We start from the raw sequence: 18,732 nt of genomic DNA, 5'->3' as shown, positions 1-18,732 counted from the left end.
CTGCGTGTGGAGAGCTGCTGTAGCGAGCCGTTTGGGGCCAGCTCCATCTGAGGCGCTTTGCCCGCTGGAGGATGTGGGTTTTGGGCACAGCACCGTCACTGCCTGCATATGCGTGTGCTCCCCGGGCCCTTGCAGTAGCTGGCAGAACTCACCTGTTCCTGTAAGTACAGTAGGACTCGCCAGGGCTTGGCGTTGGCCTTTTCCTGCTTTCTCGGTTGATCTCAGGTTCCCGAAGGCTTCTGCCCTGCACGGCCCTTTTGGCACACAGGTAAGTGTGGGTGGGAGCCACAGCCCCGCTCCTGCTGCGGCAGGCACTGGGGGCAGCGGAGATGCTGCTGGAGCTGTGCTCTGCCCTCTGCCTGTCTTTATCCCCAGCCCGAGGCCCGACACCCCGTCCCTTTCCCCATTTATTGCCCGTGGCAGTTTTAGGCCCTGAGGTGGCCTTGGTGTGAGCCTGCCTCTGGCCCCTCCTGCTCAGGCAGCTGCAGGTAAGCACAACAACCACCCAGCTCAGCAATTCCTGCCCCGGCGGTGCTGAGCAGACTCTGCCCTCGTGCCAGAGCCTCCCCCCAAGCACAAAGCAGCTCTGCTTCGTGGCACGGAGAGCCAAGGCGGGCACGGCGACAGCTGTAGCACAGCCAAGGTCTGCCTCATTCCCCCAGCACGTTCACCTGCAAAACAACCCAACAACTCTCGGTAGTTTTGATATAATTTATTTGTCTTGGTCTTTTTTTTTCTTTCTTTGCATAGGCATAAATTACAATCTGGATTAAAAAATAACATGAACAAAACAGTGCAGCATTTGCAACAGGCTACAGCATCAAGTACAGATTCATCTCCTGCCTGTAACCAGCCAGCTATGCAGGGCTGATTTGTAACAGTGGTGGAGGGCAAGCCCGGAACGAGGGAGGATAAAGGAGGAAAAACGGAGTGGAAATGGAGTAAATAGGGGAAGTCTGCCCTGCCAGCTGCTTCTTGGTTCTCCTGCCTCACCTGGTGCATCAGCAGGAGGGTTAAATAAACCCTGGGCAGGAGATGCACTGTGCTGGAGCAGCACCTTTACGTGCCCTCTTTTCCCCTTGCAGCTCAGGAAAGCGTTGCACCTCTCACCTGCACGCCCCTTTTACAAAGCATCGTCTCGGGCAAACACCCTGCGTGCCCTCGTGGTCCAAGGGAAAAAGCTGCAGGCACGGGAGCCACAAGGGACGTAAGGAAAGGCTTTCCAGCCCAGTGCCTGTGGCATTTCCTCCAACAGATGGATAACCGTAAGCGAAGGGAAGAGCTTTCCCTTCCCCTCTCTGTTTCTCACCAGAATAAACACAGGAACCTCTCTGCCAGGCCTGGGACAGGTCTGGGCACTCTCAGCAGCGTGGCTGCGTGTGCAGGGCGCTCGCAGGAGCCATGACTCCGAGGCGAGCAGGCAGCTGCAGACGAGCTTAAAATAACTCAGGCCGCGGATGCCAAAAGCTGAGGCTCCGTGCTCGATATAGGAGAGGATTTCTCTCCGTGGGATTTGGCCGTGGGGCTGTTTTCCCCTGGCAGGGGGGCCTCCCAGCTCTCCGTGGGGTGATTTTAACCGGATCGCCCTCATCCCCTGGGGCCAGCACGGCCCCGTGCCCTCCTCTACACCCCGTGCCCTGCAGCTCTCCAAGCAGAAAGACCAGAACTGACTCTCAGTGCCCCCCCCAGTGCCTGGGAGGATGACGCCAGCATCCTACAGGGCTGAAACACTACACACGAGCCCTTCAGCTTTTTGTTTTTTGTTTGTTTTTTTTTGTTTTTTTTTTTAAACTAAACGCAAGACAAACATTGAGGTTAGAATACCCAGAAACATGAGCTGAGTTAGAAACCAGGCGTGCTGCGGGCTGGTGGGGTTGCCTTGCGTCCCCCGTCTCCCACAAAGCAGCTAGGGACAGAGAAAACTGCGGGGCAGCAGGTCCCAGCAATAGCTGCCTATACACACGTGCGCCGGAGGACGGCCTCCGGAGCCAGGAGTGCTGCTGGCACCCTGTGGAGGTCCCTGTCCAAGCGGTCCAGCCTTGCTCAGCTTCTTTTAGCTTATCCCACGTGCGTGCGTGTCCTCGTGCTAAGCAAAGCCCTAGCCCCACTGCGCGTGGAAGCCGCTCGCCTGAGCGGTCCCGCGTCACAGACCTGCCTCCGCTTACGCAGGAATTGCGTGGAAAAAGCCTTTTCCTTTGTTATTACAAAAAAAAAGAAATCCCCAACACCCTAACCAGAAAATAGCCCCCCCCAACCCCTTTAAAAAAAAAAAAAAAGGAACAAACCCATGGGGGAAGCAGTTTTCAAAGAGCATCCTCAAAGTTAACAACCGGGAGCATCGCCGAGACCCGGCGGCACAGGGCTGGCTTTGCAACCCAACCTGCTGCGTTTCTCCCCTCCTGCTGCCCCCTGCCTCTACTTTTATATTAATACTTTGTTAATACTGCTAATGATTCCCCTCCGCCAGCCCGGTATCGAAGGTTTTGAGGTCTTTAAGAGCTTGAGAAGCACAGAGGGGAGGCACTGCATCGCTCCCCAGCCCGCACGAAGCCCGCCGCAGAACTGCCCCCAGCCGCGGGAAGGGTGCGTGTGCCACCAGAAAGGGGGGAGCCGCCCGGCCCCGGCAGAAAAAACGAGCTTCAAGAAGTCAAAAGTGTCCGAAATGCACCGAAAGCGACCCCGCGTGGGGTGCTCTCGCCTCACCCCCTTTGCAGGCAAAAAGTCCTCTCCTCCGCAAGCAGCAGCGCAGGCAAGGCGAGGGGGAGGGGGGGGAACTCCTCCGGCACCCCGGCACGTCTCCGTCCGAGCCCCCGCCGGCAGCCGGGGGGGGGTCAGTGCGCCGGCTCCCCGTGCACGCGGAAGCGGTAGATGCAGGTGTACTCGGGGTGGCCCCAGTTGCTCAGCACCCGCAGCTCCACCAGCTGGAAGGCGCCCACGTCGTCACCCTTGGGGACAGAGGAGATGGGTCACAGCACCGCGGTGGTTGAGATGGGATGGGACACGGAGGCTGCCAAGCCCTGCTCCTGCAGGGCCACCCAGGCGGCTTTTTGGAGGTCTCCAAGCAGGGAGAGTCCCCAGCCTCTCTTGGCAGCCCTGTCCTCTCTGCACCCTCCCCTCAGGGATCTGCACACAGGGCTGGGATCCCCCTGAGCCTCCTCCTCTCTCCTCACAGGAGAGGCGTGTTGGTGGGGAGGTGCCACAATAGAAAAGAAAACCCCACCTGAGCATCTCCCGAATTTGGGAGCTACAAGGGAGCGGGAAGGGCAGCAAGAGGCAGCTCCCAATGAAAGAAAGGCTCAAGGTGGCCACCTCCCCGTGCCCCATTTCACAGGCTGAGGGCTCTGAGGACAAGGGGAACCACACAACCCACCCCACATCCTCACCACCACCACCCCATTTCCCTCCTGCGGTTCTTCGCTCCGACAGCAGCGCCGCGCCTCACCTCCAAGAGGAACGTTTGGATGGGATTGCCATCCTGGTCGTAGGTGAAGCGCCCCAGGAGAAGGCCCTCCTCCTCTCGCTCCTCTTTCAAGCCCTACGGGGAGCAGGGAGGCAGAAAGGGAGAGCTGGGGGTGGGCAGCGTGGCCAGGGTGGGAGAAGGAGACGGAGGCATGAGGCTCCCCAGCCTCCCGTCCTCCACTACAGCGTCCTCCACCGCGGCGTCCTCCCCAGCCTCCCCCCTGGGCTCTACTCACGTAGACGGTGAAGTCCTTGGGGGCGCTGGGGATGGTCCCCTGGGGCGAGAGGGCTCTGGGGACGTGCTCCAGCGTGACGGCCGTGGGGCGGATGAGGCTGGAGAGGCGGATGACGGCGAAGCCCTGGGAGCCACGAAACGCCCAGCAGTTCCCAGGGTTGACGTCTGGCTACGCGCGCGGGAAGGGGAACAGCAGCCCTTAGGTATCAGCAGCAACCTTACCCCCTTATCACTGTTTTCTTCCTCCCACCTCCACCAGCCCAACCGCTTGCCTTTTCACACCCAGCACCCACCTTCCAGTATAAGCGTCACTGCGGCTGCACGGGGCAGTGAGTGCTACAGGAAGGCTGCGGCATCGCTCGCTGCCACCCCAGCAGGCTCAAGCAACTGCAGGAAGCCTGACTGCAAACTGCCCCCATGCAAAACCCTGCTGAAACCCCCCAAGGACACCCATCTCGCCCCGCTCCCCGGGTGCCCACCTGCAGGATGACGCGCGGGGACTGCGAGTGGTACCACAGGGGGATCCCGAACAAGCTCAGCAGCGCCGTCCTTGTCTCGTAGGTTTCGGAACAGCGCGTGTTGATGACGCTGGCCCCTGGCATGGCGATGGGAGGACAGGGGTAAGCTGAGCACCAGCACCCCACGGAACAGCCCCCCCACAGCCCGTCCCCCGCCACCTACCCGCCGACTCCAAGGCATAGTCGACCATCCCCACGCGGTCCTCACTGTAGCGCTTCAGTGCCTGGTCTACGATGAGGTGCACTTGCTGCAAAAGGGGGTGAACAGAGGGGTGAAGTCAGGGCGAGGGGGTCCTGCCCCCTCCCCGGGGCCTCCAGTCCACGGGGCCAGAGCCCTTCCCACGGAGCAGGCGGGCGATGAATCAGCGCGGCAAAAACGAGAGGACATGCACTTGGCTGCAAAGCCTCATTAGAGGTTGCTAAAAATACCCCCGCTGAAAAGCACTGTGCAAGGGAAGGGGCAGCGCCCGGGCTCGCCCTTCCTGATGCCCATGGATGCGAGGGCCCTGGCCAAGGAGGGGGACAGGGACCAGGCCCAAGCACGGCCCCACCAAATCTGAGGTCCTAGCAAGGCACCAGGCATCCTTTGGGAGCCGAACCCGTGTACACGAAGCCCGTGCAGGCTGCGGGCCCTGCCAGTCCCGCTTGATCCCACCCTCGGCAGGGATCTGCCAACGAATCTTTCCAAAGCAAACAGCCTCATTTTTTCCTGTGGTGTCATTCCGCCGAAATACTTTGCCCCAAGTGACTCAGCACCGCTGCTAGGGACGGGGTAACCGAGGCAGCCCAGGCCCTTTGTGAGCACTGTGGGGTCCCCAACCCATGACTGTCACCGTGTCCCTGGGGCTCACCTCCTCCGTCACCCCCCCGGCACCCCCCGGCTGCAGGGCCACGCCGATGCCGGCCGAGGCCTCCCGCGCCGACAGCCTGCGCTCCTCCTGCACTTTGGCCAGGATCTTGCGCTCCAGGGCCTGGAGCTCTGCGTGCAAGTCCTCCCGCTGGAGGACGAGGGCGGCCGCGCCATCCTGGTGGGGCTGCGACAGGAACCGGCCGATCCACGTCGGCATCTGGGCCTCCACCTGAAACCGTCGCGGCAGAGCTCAGCCCCTCACAGGGGCCGGGACCCTCGCCCCCGCCGAAAAGTGCTTGGGGGAGTGGGGTTCGGGACTCACGTCAGCCCGCAGCGCCTTGAGCTGCTCCAGCAGCCCCTCCACGTGCTTGCCCATCGCCTCCTGGTCTGACTTGAGCCCTGCCAGCTCCCTGCGCAGCCCCGCCACCTCCTGCTCCAGCTCGCCCATGGCCCGCTGGAAGCCACCTCGCAGGTCCTCCTGCACCGAGCTGCGCCGCGAACAAGAGAAACACAACAAAATGTCTGCACCGAGGCACCTCCGTGCCGCTTACCCCCATGTTCACCCTCATTTCCCTTGAGGCTGTGCCCCCACCCCAAGCAAAACAGGCCCGGATCCCCCCGGAGCACCTCAGCAGGGGTTTCTCCCTGTGCTGCCATGCGCCATTACCTCTGCCACCCCGAATTCAGCTCGAGCAAGCGGGCCTCCATCTCCTGCCAGCACAAGGAGGAACAAAAATCCGCATGAGATCTGCAGCGGCGGAGGCAGCGAGCTCACCCCACGTACCACCGGGCGTGCGTCCCCTTACCTGTGAGGCGCGCGCCATCTTCTCCAGGCGCCCGTCCATATCCCTCTGCACCTGGGCTCGCAGGGCGTCCAGCTCCCCCTGCAGGGCGAGGACAAGGAGGGGACATCAGAGCCTGTCCCCTTGCACCCCCACACCTCGGGCACCCCTCACTTTCCTCACCTGAAGGTGTCCGGCCATGTCACCTCGGAGCTGCTCCTTCATCCCCGCCTCGCGGCGGCTCAGCAGCCCCTCCAGCAGCCCCAGGATGTCCCCCGGGGGTGGCTCGCTCCCCATTGCCGCCGCCGCTCCTCGTCGCAGCTCCCACCGCGACACCTCGGCCTCCAGCGCCTCAAAACGCTTCTCCAGGGCCTGGAAGCGAGCCAGGAGCCGCTGCTCCCCCCGCAGCCCCTGCGGCGGGGAAGGGAAGGTGCCATGCAGCCCCCCCATGCAGCGTCCTGTTCACCTGCTGCTCCCCAGGAGAGCTGGGAAGCTCCCTGGGGAGCTTTGGGGACTGTTCCCCCCATCACGGACCCTCCGCCTGCCTCGCCCCCCAGTGTGACTCCTTTGGGTGCCGCAGTTTACCTGGTCCAGGGCGGTCACGTCTCGTTCCCCAGGCATGTCGGAGGAGGATGAGGAGGAGGAAAGCCGTCCAGCCCCCCACCACGGGAACACGGGGAGGCTGTGCGTCGACAGGCCGTACGGGTAGAAGTACCAAGCTCCTGGGGACGTGGGATTACAAGATGATTAAACAGGGGGATGGCAATGGGGACAGAGTGGACATGCCACACTGAGCCGGCTACCGTCCCATCCCCATCACCCCCAAACCAAGGTCGAGGAAGAGCACGATGTCTCTCCAGCCCCACACCACCACAGCACGGCCCCAGACCTCAGGGCAGGGGATGAGGGGACCGTGGGGCCTACTCACCATAGGCGGCGGCAGCGAGGAGCAGGAGGAGCAGCAGCAGCAGCAGCAGGGACTTCTTCAGCCGCGGGTAGCGCCTGAAGGAAGAGGGCTGTGGATGCATCCCACAGCAGTGGGATGGGGCCCCGTGGGGCACCCGCCCGCAGGGGGCTGCAGTCTCCCCACGCTTCCCCCACCCCAGGGTCCTGCTCACCTCGACAAGGGGACACGTGCCAGCTGGGGAGCCCGGCCGGCCAGGCGGTGCCAGGCGGCGCCCACGCAGGAGAAAAGCCACCCCACGAACCGGACTGGGGAGGGAGGAACGGGGCTCAGAGAGGATCCCAGCAGGGCTGTCCCCTCTGCTCCCAAGGCTGCTCTTCACAGGAAGACACCCTGTGTATGGGCTAAACGGTGCTCCGGCAGCGGGGCCACCCCTTCCCTCCACATCTCGAGCTTGTGAGAAGTGTAAAACGCCAACCACTACATGCATTTAGGGTCAACAACATGCGAGTGCAGCATCCCTCCAACATCTCACCCACACCACTGCCCAGTTCTGCTAACAGCCCTCGTGCCGCCACCACCACTCCTCCTGCACCTCCCCAAACCCCACTGCTGACGTTGTCCCTTCTGCGACTTGTGTTTATTTTATTAGCGACACCTAAAGGGAGAACAAGCCTCCACGTGGGGAGGGGAGATGCCAGCAGGGAAGAAAGCTGCCTCCAGAAACGCCCCCCCCCTGCACCCGGACCCCACTCACCCGGCGAGGTGAGGACCTGCCAGAGGAAGGAGCTGACCCTGGAGGCTGCGGACCTCAGCCCCGAGCCGGAGCCGCTCTGGCCAGAGTAGAAGTGACCTGGAGAGGCAGCGAGACATCAGGTGGCACCCTCACCCCTACCTTTCACCATGGGCGAAGGCTTTGCATAGGGGTCAGGGTGCAGGAAGGGGCTGGCCACAACCTGGGGGCCCGCCACTGAGTCCCTACCAGCGTAATCGTCCTCCGAGGAGTACCCAGACGAGGAGGCGTACGTGTCGTATGTCTTGCTCTCCAGCAGCCCGTTGATCTTACTGGACTCCGTGTCCCCTGTGCCTCTTCTCCTCCTTGTGGAGAACTCCCCACCTGCGTCCCCCCCGCAAAAAAAAAAACAACCCCACAGAGTCCCCTCAGAAACCAGCCACCCCAAAAACAGCTTGGGGCACCCCAACACCACGGGGAGCCCCGGCTGCTACGGGAGGATGGGCTCACCCCAGTAAATGCTTCTGTCCAGGGGATCGTCCAGCCCGGAGGTGCCCAGGGCAGACAGCCCCCGGCTGCCCCCCAGGTAGGACTCGCTCATCATGGACTCGCTGTAGTAGGAGGTCTGGGTGCTCGGGGCGGGGGACAGCCGCTTCGTGCTGCTCGATTTCCTGCGGACCGTCCTGCTGGGGGGCGAGAACCGGCTCGTCGGCACCGTACCGCGGCGGATACATGGCGGGGTGGGGGGGGGTGAGAGGCCAGCCCCGGTGCCCACATCCCTGCCCGCCCCAGCTCTGGGACGGCGCAACCACTGCTTGCGAAACCCGCTGCCCCTAGCCCCTAGGTGGGGAGCCCCCGGCCCCGCTTCCGCTCGCACCGCTGTGGTTTTCCGGCGCGGCGCGCTTGCAGCGCGCTTCCCTCCCGCCATCGAGCCGGAGGCTGCTGGGAGCGGGCGTGCAGTGCGCAGGAGAGCCCGAGCACCCCCCTGTCCGTCCGTCTGTCAGTCCGTCCGCCCCCCCCCCGTACCCCCCATACCTGCCGGTGCTCTCCTTGAAGGGCGTCTGGTGGCCCCCCAGCAGGGAGCTGCTGCTGGCGGCATCCTCGTCCCCGGGGTAGTAGCGCGAGGTGACGAGGCGCTGGCTGCGGCGCGACATGGCGGGGGGACGCGGCTCACCTGGGGGGGGCACGCAGAGGGGCAGGGGTCAGCCTGGGCGTGCAGTGGGGGGCACCCGCAATGAGGGGACAGCCACATTTAGGGGACGCCCACAATGACGGGACGCCCACATTTAGGGGACACCCCATGCAAGTGGGGGGCAGCAGGGAGGTCGCGGGGTGCCCAAGGGGCAGCAGGGATGGGCCCAACCCTTGGGGTGGGGGCTCCTCGCCCCCTCCCCTCCCACCTCCCCACCCAAAAGGGCACCCCCTCACGCTACCCCCACTGCCACAACACCCCCTAACCACCTCCCTCCACCCCAACCCCACCCCACCAAGCCAGCCCCCCTCCACCTCCCCCCTCCCCAAAACACCCCCCCGGGCCCCAAACCCACCGGGTGCCAGCGGCGCAGCCCAGCGGACCCCCCCCGGCCCTGCTGCCAGCTCCTCGCCGCTCCCTTTTGTTTTGCAGCCGCGGCCCCCCCCCCCCCCCCCGCGCTCCTCCTCCGCCGCCCCGCCCCGTGCACGGCGCGCGCGCGCCCGCGGCCCCCCCAAAAAAAAACAACGGGGGGGTGGGGGGGGTGGGGGTGGGAAGCGAAACCCGGCCCCAAAAGTCCCACGGGCCCGTTGTGTAACGAGCGCAGCAACCCTTTGTCTCTTTTTTTTATATATATATTTTTTCCCTCTTTTTTCTTTTTTTTTAATTTTTTTTAAATTATTTTTCTTTTTCCTCTTTTTTCTTTTTTTCTTTTTCTTTTTTTTTCTTTTTTTTTTTTTTTTTTTTTCTTTTCCTCCTTCCACCCCATTTTTCCCTCCAGCCTAAATCCCACGCCATTTCCCAGCCTCCCCCCATTCCCCCCCCCCCCCCCCGTGGCTCTTCCAGCATGGCCATAGGTCCCCCCCCGGTACCCCGTGTCCTTGGGGACCCCTCGCCACCCGCTGCCCGGTGCCCCTGAGGATGGCTCCCCGCCACCACGAACGCCCCCATCCCACGGCACCTGCCCCCAGCTGACGCAAATATACCCGGATTAACCCCCCGGCGAGGCTTAGGGGATAAGCTGGGTGCCGGGCGCTAAATACGGTGCCGGGCCCCGGGGTGAAGCTGTCCCCCGCCGGAGCCACCTCTGCGGGCGACGCTGGGGCCGCCACGGGGATTTTTGGGTGGGTGTGGGAAATCCGGGGGCAGAGCGGCGCGAGTTGGGTAAGTTGAGGCAAGCGGGAGCATGCGGGCAGCTCAGGGATGGCTGGGACATGGGGAGCAGTGGTGAGCTCGTGCCTCAGTTTCCCCACGCCAGCACGCAGGGACCCTGCCGGGGGAGGCCAGCGCCGTGCCACAGAGCTCACGGACGGCCCCAGTCAAACACCGAGCTCTGGAGGAGCTTGCCGCAGGCTGGGGAAAGGCTGGAAAAATCCCTGCTCTTCCTAAAAGGGTTTGGAGGGCCCGTACGACACGTCCCGGCACGCAGAGGTAGTCCAGAACTGGAAAAACAGCCCCGGTGGCCAGGATCCCGAATATGTTTTCTTCACTAGGCCAACCTTTTTATTTAAATAATCCACCCGTCCCGACAATCCCCGCAGCCCGCTGGCCCACCACATCACCCCAAATGCCCCACCCACACCGTGGGGTACGGGGCTGCCAAAACCCGACGCCACACACCCTGTGCCTGCAGTGTGACAAACCCCGTCCATCCGACCCCATATCACACCCACGGCCCCACGTCGTCCACCACCACCTCCCCGGGCCGAGCCGCCCGGGCCAGGCAGCGTCCCACGGCCGCCAGCACCTTGCCCAGGCGCCGGTCCAGCGCCCGCAGGTGGGGCTCGGCCAGGATAGGTGCCAGGGGGTCGTCGGCCAGCGCCTCCCGCAGCAGCTCGCTCAGGCGGTAGGGGTCGGTGGCCAGCAGCTGCAGCCGCAGGTAGGTCGACTTCTTGATGCTGCCGAAGCGGAGGAAAGAGGGCTCGGTGTCGGGAAGGGGGGGGTTTCCCCCGAAGGAAATGCGGTGTGGGCGCCTTACCTGCAGCACTGCTGGAGCGGGGCCAGGATGGACATCTCGTCGTGCGAGTGCGTGCCGAAGCTGGGGGAGAAACCCATGGGATGGCATCGGGGCACGCACAGCGTCACCCCAATAGTGGCTGACATTTTGGGCCACGGCCACGGAGACCCCCCAGCATCTTTCCACCCCAGCTGTGTCCCCTTTGGGGTGGCTGGGCCCCGTCTCCGTCTTTACCCGCGGCCGTTGTCCAGGTGAAGCAGGAAGGTGTCGTTCCCGAATTTCTCGAAGGTCTCGTAGTGGTGCCGGTCCATGTTGCCTGGAGCAGGGAGGGGAAGGGGTAAGGAGAGGGTGACAGCAGCAGGGATTCAGGCGGTGTCCTCAGGGACGGGAACAGGGAAAGGCTAGATGCCAGGATGGGCCGAGCAGCCTCACCCACATACACAACGTGCCTCTGGTTCTCTGGTCCCAAATCTGGGATATGGGAACAGGGAGGCAGAGCGCCCTCGTTGTGCTAAGCCCACTCCCCAGTCTGACCATTGCCTTCCCATCAGCTACTGGAAAATTGAGGGGAAAACTGAGAGGATGCAGCTTGCATGGGGCAATGCCCACACAGATGGAAATAAGCAGGCCGTGACGGTGGGTTTTTCCCTCGTGCCTCCGCGGGGAGGTTTGTGACCTGTCTCCCCACACGTCTGATTGACACGGTCCAGCAACCACCACCCACCAAGGAGAGGACAAATGAGGCCACCGCACATGTCCGCTGTTTCCCTGATGTGGCAGTGACCACCCTACAGCTCACAGCTCAGCCGCTTCAAGGGGAGGAGAAAGGGTGCGGGGAGAAATCCGTGTGGCACACGGCTCACCCATGAGGAAGTCGAGCACTGTCATGTCGATGAGGTCGAGCAGGCGATGGCCCCTGTCATAGGGCGGCGTCTGGCGCACCTGGGCGCAGTAGTTGGGGTTCAGCTCCCACCTGCGGGCAGAGGACGGGTGACGGGACCGTGACAGCGACCGCAGGGCAACCCGGACAGCCCCCTCCCATCCCACAGCCCCCCACGCCCCACTGATCCCCCATGCATCCTCCACCCATGCGTGTCCCCTCGCCCCCCGTGTCCCCATCCCGGCTCACTCAGCCTTCTTGCTCTTGTGGTAGGAGCGGCGCCAGGGGCTGCGCCAGGAGCGGCGCTTGGCCAGGGCTTTGTCAGGCAGCAGGGCAGCCATGGAGCCCTCCAGCTGGTCGGGCTTGCCGCACAGCGCGTGCTCGGTGGAGCAGTAGTAGGAGCACTCCCCGTAGAAGCAGACGTTGCCCGCTGGCGTGGGGGACAAAGCAAAGGGTGATGGAGAGCGGACCGGACACGGACCAGACGTGCACAAAGCAGTGGTGAGGTGACCCTGCTCCTTGAGGACAGCCCCATGGCAGGGGACGTGGTGGCAGCTGGAGCAGTCCCCAAATGGGTAGTCTCCAGAACAGGAGCAGGCAGCCATGGGAGAGAGGATGGGCAGAGGCGAGAGCTCACCCGGGGAGATGAAGAAAGTCTTGGCCAGTTTCTTGTCGGTTGTGATGTCCCGGATCTCCTTCGTTATGTTCACCAAGCGGCCAGAAACCGGAGGGATTCGCCGGAAATCCAGGATCCTAAAACGCAGAACTCGGCACAATTTCTTGTCGACTGAGCCTATTTTCTCACGCCAAGTTACTAAAAGCACCACAAGGTGCAGGCATCCTTCACCACACACAATATGGGGTGAAGAGGTGGCTCAAGGAGCCATTCCTCAGCTGCATCCACAGTTGGATGCCAAGTGTGCTTGGAGGCTGCAGACCCCCAAAGGAACCTTTTGGCCAGGTTTCCCACCCCAAGCCCCAGGCAGCCACCACTTTTTGGGCACGGAGCAGCACGAAGACCCACCTGTCCAGGTGAAAGGCTGCGATCTCCGCGTTGTGCCGCTCAAAGTCTGAGAAGTAGAAGAAGTCAACGGGGGTCTCCTGATCCCGGCTCTGCCTGCGAGGAGCGGGTAGAATGGGGATGATGGCCAAGGATGGGGTCACCTCCTACTTGGCCCCATTGCACTGTGTCCCCAGTGCCACTGCAGACGCAGCTAGGAACAGCTTCTTCTTCCAGGTGTGCCCCGCTGGGTGCTGTGGCCCCAAATCCCACCGGCACACAGGCTGGAAAATGGTCCTCATGGACCTTCTTCTTCTCCTTCCCACCACTGGAGGTCACTACCCCATCACGAGCTGCACCCAGCCTGCTGCCGGCCGCGCCGGGGAAGGCGAGGAGAAGGGGGCCACCCGGTTTTGGTGCCTGAAGCAAGGTTCTACTCACTTCATGGGCTTGAAGAGGGCCTGCCCGTAATTCGGGAAGGTCATGATGAGCTTCAGCTGGGTCCCACCGGACTTCTGCACTGGAAGGGGGCACATGAGGGTGAGGGGGGACGGTGGGCATGGGGTGGAGGGACAGGGGTTGCGGGCAGGGGTAGGGTACCCGAGCTGACGATCCTCATGGTGGCCAGGTCGTGGAGGAGGGTGGGCATCAGGGGGTCCCGGCGGGGGTACAGCTCGTAGCGGTTGATGCCGACGTGGAATTTGAGCCAGGCGGGGTAGGTGTCGTAGGCCGTCTTCCCTGTCGGGAGGATCGTCTCGGCTTTACTGCTGCTGACCCTGCAGCCCGACAGCCACCACCACCCCAACAACAACGACAGCGTTTAGTTGGGACGGGGCATGCAGCCCCAGCACCTTCCCTGGGGAGACCCAGCACAAGCCCTGGGTGGTGGTGAAAGCCCCCGCGCAGGTCCCACCAGGGGTTGGTGGCCGGGGAGACCTGCCAGCACGGCTGGAGGTGGCTCTGTGGCTTCCCTTGAACTCCCCATGGAAAGGCCCCGGGCTCATCCCGCTCCTCCCAGCCGTGCCTTAATTTCCAGCTGGTCTTGTTGCATTTCCCTGAGGGGTTAAGCTCCCAGGAGCTAATGGGGTGTCCGCCCCCCGTGCCAGTGCCCTGCTGCAAAGAGACAGCCCAGGACGTGACCCCAAATCCACGTCTCTCTGGGAAAATGCAGGCTGCGGCCCAGACGAGCCAAACCCATCTCCCACCATTAGTGGTGGACGAGGTGGTCCTCAGAGATGGAGCAAACGCCTGTTTGTGGACAACAGCGCTCAAACCAGCCCCTATTCTCTCTCATTTTCAGCAGCCACCGCGTTTGGAAGGTGTGCTTTCCGTAAGGAAGCTGCTACGTATTGCTGACGGTAACTCTTTTAATATCTTCCCACCTAATTAGGGGTTAGTGGCGCAGGGCCAAAAATAGGCACCCAGCAGCAGTGAGATCACCGTACGGCGGAGCCTAAGGAGGTCAGCGAGCGCCCTGTGAAACGCAGGACAGACGTGGTCTCGTGACGAAAGCTAACCTACATTTGGGGTTTTGCATTTCCAGAATCAGACAGGTAAGAGAGGGGGATAAAACCAGTTAGAAATCTGGAGTGGGGAGTTCCTCGGGTACAGAGACAGGCCAAAGTCTTTGCGCTGGGGAAGGCAAGGAGATGAGGAGATGACCCAGAAGATACTATACATAACACTATGAATAATTCAGGCTTCTCCTTTGACTTTGCCATGTGCTACACGGGCAGGCAGGCTCCCTGCGGCTCCCCAGGGTAGCAGCCTGGAAACCCGGGGCTGAGACAGGAGCTGAGGCACAGGAGCAGCTCACTCAGCACTGGGGCTGTCCGGGGTGGGATGCTGATTTGCCAAGGAAATGACCTGTTTGGTCCCCACCTTTTGTCCCCTCAAACACTGCCAGGTATCCCCCCAAAAACCCAGCCCGCTCCTCACCATTCGTCGCTCCCGCTGCTTTGCAGGCTGAACTTCTCCATGGGGTTGACGACGAACAGCTTGTCTTTGTCTGTCACCGCCGGCATCGGGATGTTATAAAGGGGATGCTCAAACAGCGCGGCCAGCTTGGATCCCTTGGTCCGTGCCTGATTCGCGTCTCCGTGCTGGTGCTGGATCTCTGGATCCTTTGCTCGTGGCCCTGCTCCCTGCGGGTGGGAGCTTTTCTCCAAGGAGCCGTTGCTGCCACTGAAGTCCTGGAGGATCCGCAGGCTCAGCTTTTTGGGGCCGGCCAGCAAGGGGCTGCCCGACATGGCGCCCGAGGCTTTTGGTGCTTTCCCATCACAGCTCCAGTGCCTGCGAGCCGTGGGGAGAGCTAAATCCATCGCCAGGTGCAGCAGGAGGGCCAAGAGCAGGAGGAGGAGGAGGACAATTTTAAATTTCCTTTGGACGAGCGTCTGCAGCCGGCGCCGCATCCTGCCGCGCCTGGGCACCCACGCGGGGTGAGCAGGGAGTCAGAGCATCCACGGCCCCGTCTCGCCTCCGAGCAGAAATTAGAGATCTAGAGTCCTGGGTCTAGAGCATCGCAACAAAAAGCAGCCGGAGTCACGGGAAAACCCCGGTGGGGTGACACCGCCGGCGGGACAGGCTGAGGGCTAGGAGGCTGCAGCGGGGTTTATCGGCGCTGATAAGGGACGAGCTGCCAGTGCCAAGGTTAGCGTGAACGGGGCAAGTTCCAAATCGATAGCTGCAGGTGGCTCGGGGACAGAGATGACCACAGATAAATCACACACGGGAAAAAAAACAGGTCGCCTGCACCATCCCACCCCTCTGGGCTTCTACCTGCCCAGCTAACCTTGTTTTTGCCCCTTTTTCACACACCTCTGACCCATCTCCATCCCATCTGCTAGGTTCCTACTATATTTATGCCCACGCACGTAGATCAGTTTCGCTCCCACTGCTCAGGCTGGGCAACTTTACCCCCTCCCCATCTATCCAAGGATGTTTATTTGCAACCGCCTTTCAAAAAACCACTCCAGCTGGGCAAAATAAATAGGATTTGACTAGCAGCATCGCTGAAAAATTGGGGTGGCGGTGTAAGGAAGGGCTTGGCAGGAGAGGTACAAGGGCAGGGCTGCGCTGAGTGCCTCTGGAGCAGGCAGGGAGCCGGGCTGGAGCCCCCCTCCTGTGCCACAGCCCTGCGCTACCCTCTCGCTCGCGCTGCCCTCTCCGCACTGGCCCCGTCCGGCCCACGCAGGCATTGGGAACGCGGCGTCCCTGGCTCGCTGCGTCCCGCGGTGCGACAGTTGCTTGGAAACCGCCTCCGGCTGACACCGTCAGCTGCCCCAGATTCAGCCAGCCCCGCGTTTCCTTCCCCTCGCTGCCACGCGATAACAGCATGGCCGAGGGGAGCCGGGGCGCGCAGGGGAGGAGAGCTGCTCCCCGCGGGGCTGGCGAGCTCCGAGGCGCGCAGAAGGAGCCGGGCGGAGGGGAGCAGATGGCTCGCTCAGGGAAGGGAACGTGGCGTCTTGCACCAGGAAGCTTTCTGGATCCGGTCTGGATGCGCGTTTTGGAAAGAAGGCGCCGAGGAGGGGCTGTGGCTGGAACACAGGATCGTTAGGTCATTGCTTACCACAAGAAAAAAAGAAAGCAAAAACATGTGCTAACCGCTCGCAGCAAAGAAGCTGGGCTCGGCTCTGGGAGCAGGGCCATGGGTTCTTTTATCCCAGAGCCAACCCTGGGAGAGCAAAGGGAGAGGGAGACCCCCCCCCAGTCCTTCCAGTGCCCCAGCAGCAGCTCCAAACTGGGCTTGTAGGATGGCAGGGGGACAAAAACGTCCCTCCTCTGTCCTAGAGCCAGCCCGGAGAGCCCCCGGCCTTCTCTCCCCACTATCGGTTGGGGGCGTCCTTTTGACCAGGAGTCCATCCCCATGCTAGGGGAGTCCACAAATCCCCCCCTCCTCCCCAGCCCTAATTTAGCCCCAAATCGGAAAGCAGAGGAAGGGGGAATAGGTGGGGCGCTCGCCACCCTTAGCACTTCAATGCCGGCATTAAATATTAACCAAAAGATTTTTCAGAGAGTCAAACGCGAGCCTGCAGCAACGGGGAAGAGCTGGGGAGCTTCAAAGCCTGCCCTGACTGCCTGGCAGCCCGGCAGCGTACCGTGTTGCCATGACATCGTCGCGGAGAAGCGATTGAATTTGCACCTCTTCCCTCCATTTTTTTTTCCAGCTCCTTTACCCCTTCGCAGCGGGCTCGAGTCACCTGCGGGATGGAGGAGGAGCCGCACACCCAAGGACATCTCCTTTGCTGGCTCAGAGCGCAGACTCCCCGCAAGCCGACAGCGACGTTGCCCGTCTCCCCTCGGCGGGGAGGGATGAAGTCACGAAGCACAGCCACACTGCGGCTTTCCGGGACGGCCGGATAGAAAGGGTCGTTCTGGCTGGCGCTGATGCATCACCCCGAGTTTTTCATCCATTTTCCATCTGACTCAGCCTTGAGGCTTTTGAATGGCGGCAAGAAACGGTAGGGAGAGGAGAATACAATACCGAGATACCTGGTCCCAACCTCCCCGGCTTTCCGTTGAAGTTTTTTTTAAGGTAAAAACCTCCAGTGAGAGATTGCAGTTTTATAATCGAAAGCATATAGGCCCTGCAGGCTCCCAAGCATCAGCGGCAGAGGGAAAACATGGAACAACAAGGGGCTGCCTCCGATCCATGAACTTTACTCCCCTGTGAATTACGGGCATGCCAAAAAGTGTCAGTTCTGCAGCAAAAGGAGGGTGAAACTCTCTTTTTTATAAGGCACAGGAGCCAGCACAGCAGGATTCAACCTGCAACGGGCAGGAAAACTGATCCTACTGAATATTTGCTTGGAGCCTGGACACACACAGCTGAATTTTATGCTTTTGCATACAACAGGCATTCAGACCAGCTAAAGGGGGTTGGCTTCTTTGTGGTCACTTTCCATAGGCAAGCTCTTACCCTCGGAAACAAAAATAACCTGCCGGCCTCCTGCGAGCCACCTCACGCTTACCTCGGGGGAGCTGCAGCGCAGGAGCTGCCTCGCTGCGAGTTCACACCTAGCTCACCTCCATTTGTTCGCGTGCTCGTGCTTCGAGGAGGCCGGGGACTGGTCAACGTTCACTCGTTGCAGGTGCAGGTCACGGAGACATTAGCTGTGGTCAGCCGGGGGCCACCCAGATAACGGGAGGCGGCGAGGCCAAACGATTGCACGCTGAGGTAAGCGGCTCCCTCAATCCCTGCAGGTCAGCACGACCCTGCGGAGATGCCCATGACCAGCCTGTCCGTGCACAAGCACACAGCAGTTAATTATTCATTAGCACGAAAGAAGCACGATTGAAGAGACTACATACGGCCGAGGGTATCATCGCGCTCCAGCAAAGGGCGTTCCAAAGACCCGGCTTTACCTTTCCCTCTGGATCTACAGATAGAAAAGGCAGGGGAGGTGGAAAGCCTTGGAACAGAAAACCAGCTTTTCCACCTGCCAGCTGCAGAAAGTGCCAGTCAACAGTGCTATTTTCATTTAAATGCAGCCAGCTGGAGCGAGACAGACAGAGTAACCACACCAAGAGGAAGCTCAGAGGATTTGGAGTCTTCCAGACTGCTCGACAATCCTGGCACCGTGCTCTGCTGTACCGAGCAGATATCATGGTGCCAGTCACCTGCTCTGCCTACCTTGCACGTCCCTTCCACTTTTCCACTTGATCAGCAAAGAATCACGTGCGAGGATGTGGGGCCCGGCCAGCACTGATGGTGTAAATTTGAAGTCATTTCTAGTGGTCTTCATATCACTTCAATTCCTGCCTTATCACAGAGCGCCTGACATGCTGAGATGGCAGACGGACATCTTCATCATCGCACCGATGATAAAAATGAGTTTGAGGGAAGGAACTAAGGGAATTGCAAAATCCTCCACCAGTTTGACCCACTGCAGGCACTCATGCAGAAAGGTCTTTCAGAATTCAAGTAGGGACTGGGCTACAGCCTCTCATAAAACATGAGCAGTCACCGGTACCGCTGTTGGCCTTGGAGGAATGTCCAAGAGCCCAAAGCAGCCACAAAAGCCAGACCCCAAAGGTCAGAGTAGAGGCACCCTGGCTGGGCAGAGGACACGGGTACGTTCCTCTTGCTGCTACTCAGAGGACTTGGGTCAGCAGCACCGCAGACCTGGCAACCTTCCTCAGCACCGTGGCTTGCACGGAATTCAATGGGGGGGGTGAGAGTGCTTCTCTGGTACCTAGGAGTCACCAGGGTGAGAGACCTGGCGC

The 18,732-nt window shown here is 61.5% G+C and overlaps 2 protein-coding genes and 1 long non-coding RNA gene across 9 annotated transcripts; 1 reads left to right on the top strand and 2 right to left on the bottom strand.

The window, feature by feature from the left end:
• Window positions 1–697: 697 nt before the first annotated feature.
• Window positions 698–9,675, bottom strand: SUN2 (Sad1 and UNC84 domain containing 2). 6 transcript variants are annotated; one of them, XM_040559288.1, is made up of 18 exons: window positions 9,657–9,675; window positions 8,517–8,655; window positions 7,992–8,167; window positions 7,731–7,865; window positions 7,506–7,601; window positions 6,963–7,056; window positions 6,773–6,846; window positions 6,430–6,566; window positions 6,028–6,255; window positions 5,869–5,946; window positions 5,730–5,773; window positions 5,385–5,550; window positions 5,064–5,291; window positions 4,376–4,460; window positions 4,174–4,289; window positions 3,696–3,863; window positions 3,443–3,535; window positions 698–2,945 (listed from the first exon to the last, which is right to left on the bottom strand). In XM_040559288.1, the coding sequence occupies exons 2-18, from the start codon at window positions 8,633–8,635 to the stop codon at window positions 2,832–2,834; spliced, it is 2,151 nt and encodes a 716-aa protein (XP_040415222.1). In that variant the 5' UTR covers window positions 8,636–8,655; window positions 9,657–9,675; the 3' UTR covers window positions 698–2,831. The 6 variants fall into 6 exon arrangements, with proteins under 6 accessions (XP_040415222.1, XP_040415212.1, XP_040415238.1 ...); XM_040559278.1 differs by lacking the exon at window positions 9,657–9,675 and adding an exon at window positions 9,029–9,140; XM_040559304.1 differs by lacking the exon at window positions 9,657–9,675 and adding an exon at window positions 9,029–9,140 and having other exon boundaries at window positions 6,028–6,216.
• Window positions 9,676–9,690: 15 nt separating this feature from the next.
• LOC121071220 (extracellular serine/threonine protein kinase FAM20C-like) lies at window positions 9,691–18,700 on the bottom strand. Of its 2 annotated transcripts, XM_040559362.1 has the most exons (10): window positions 14,446–18,700; window positions 13,108–13,283; window positions 12,949–13,027; window positions 12,532–12,624; window positions 12,145–12,260; window positions 11,757–11,937; window positions 11,491–11,600; window positions 10,862–10,943; window positions 10,649–10,708; window positions 9,695–10,568 (listed from the first exon to the last, which is right to left on the bottom strand). In XM_040559362.1, exons 1-10 carry the CDS (start codon window positions 14,916–14,918, stop codon window positions 10,334–10,336), a joined length of 1,605 nt encoding a protein of 534 aa, XP_040415296.1. In that variant the 5' UTR covers window positions 14,919–18,700; the 3' UTR covers window positions 9,695–10,333. The 2 variants fall into 2 exon arrangements, with proteins under 2 accessions (XP_040415287.1, XP_040415296.1); XM_040559353.1 differs by having other exon boundaries at window positions 9,691–10,568; window positions 11,757–12,260.
• LOC121071243 lies at window positions 13,856–14,562 on the top strand. Its single transcript, XR_005820465.1, has 2 exons — window positions 13,856–14,060; window positions 14,472–14,562. It is a non-coding gene; the product is annotated as an uncharacterized LOC121071243 (long non-coding RNA).
• Window positions 18,701–18,732: the final 32 nt, after the last annotated feature.

This window comes from Cygnus olor, chromosome 1, assembly GCF_009769625.2.
Source record: "Cygnus olor isolate bCygOlo1 chromosome 1, bCygOlo1.pri.v2, whole genome shotgun sequence".
Lineage (NCBI taxonomy): Eukaryota > Metazoa > Chordata > Aves > Anseriformes > Anatidae > Cygnus > Cygnus olor.
Note: the sequence above shows the minus strand (reverse complement) of the source record. Positions and strands in the feature narration are given on the sequence as shown.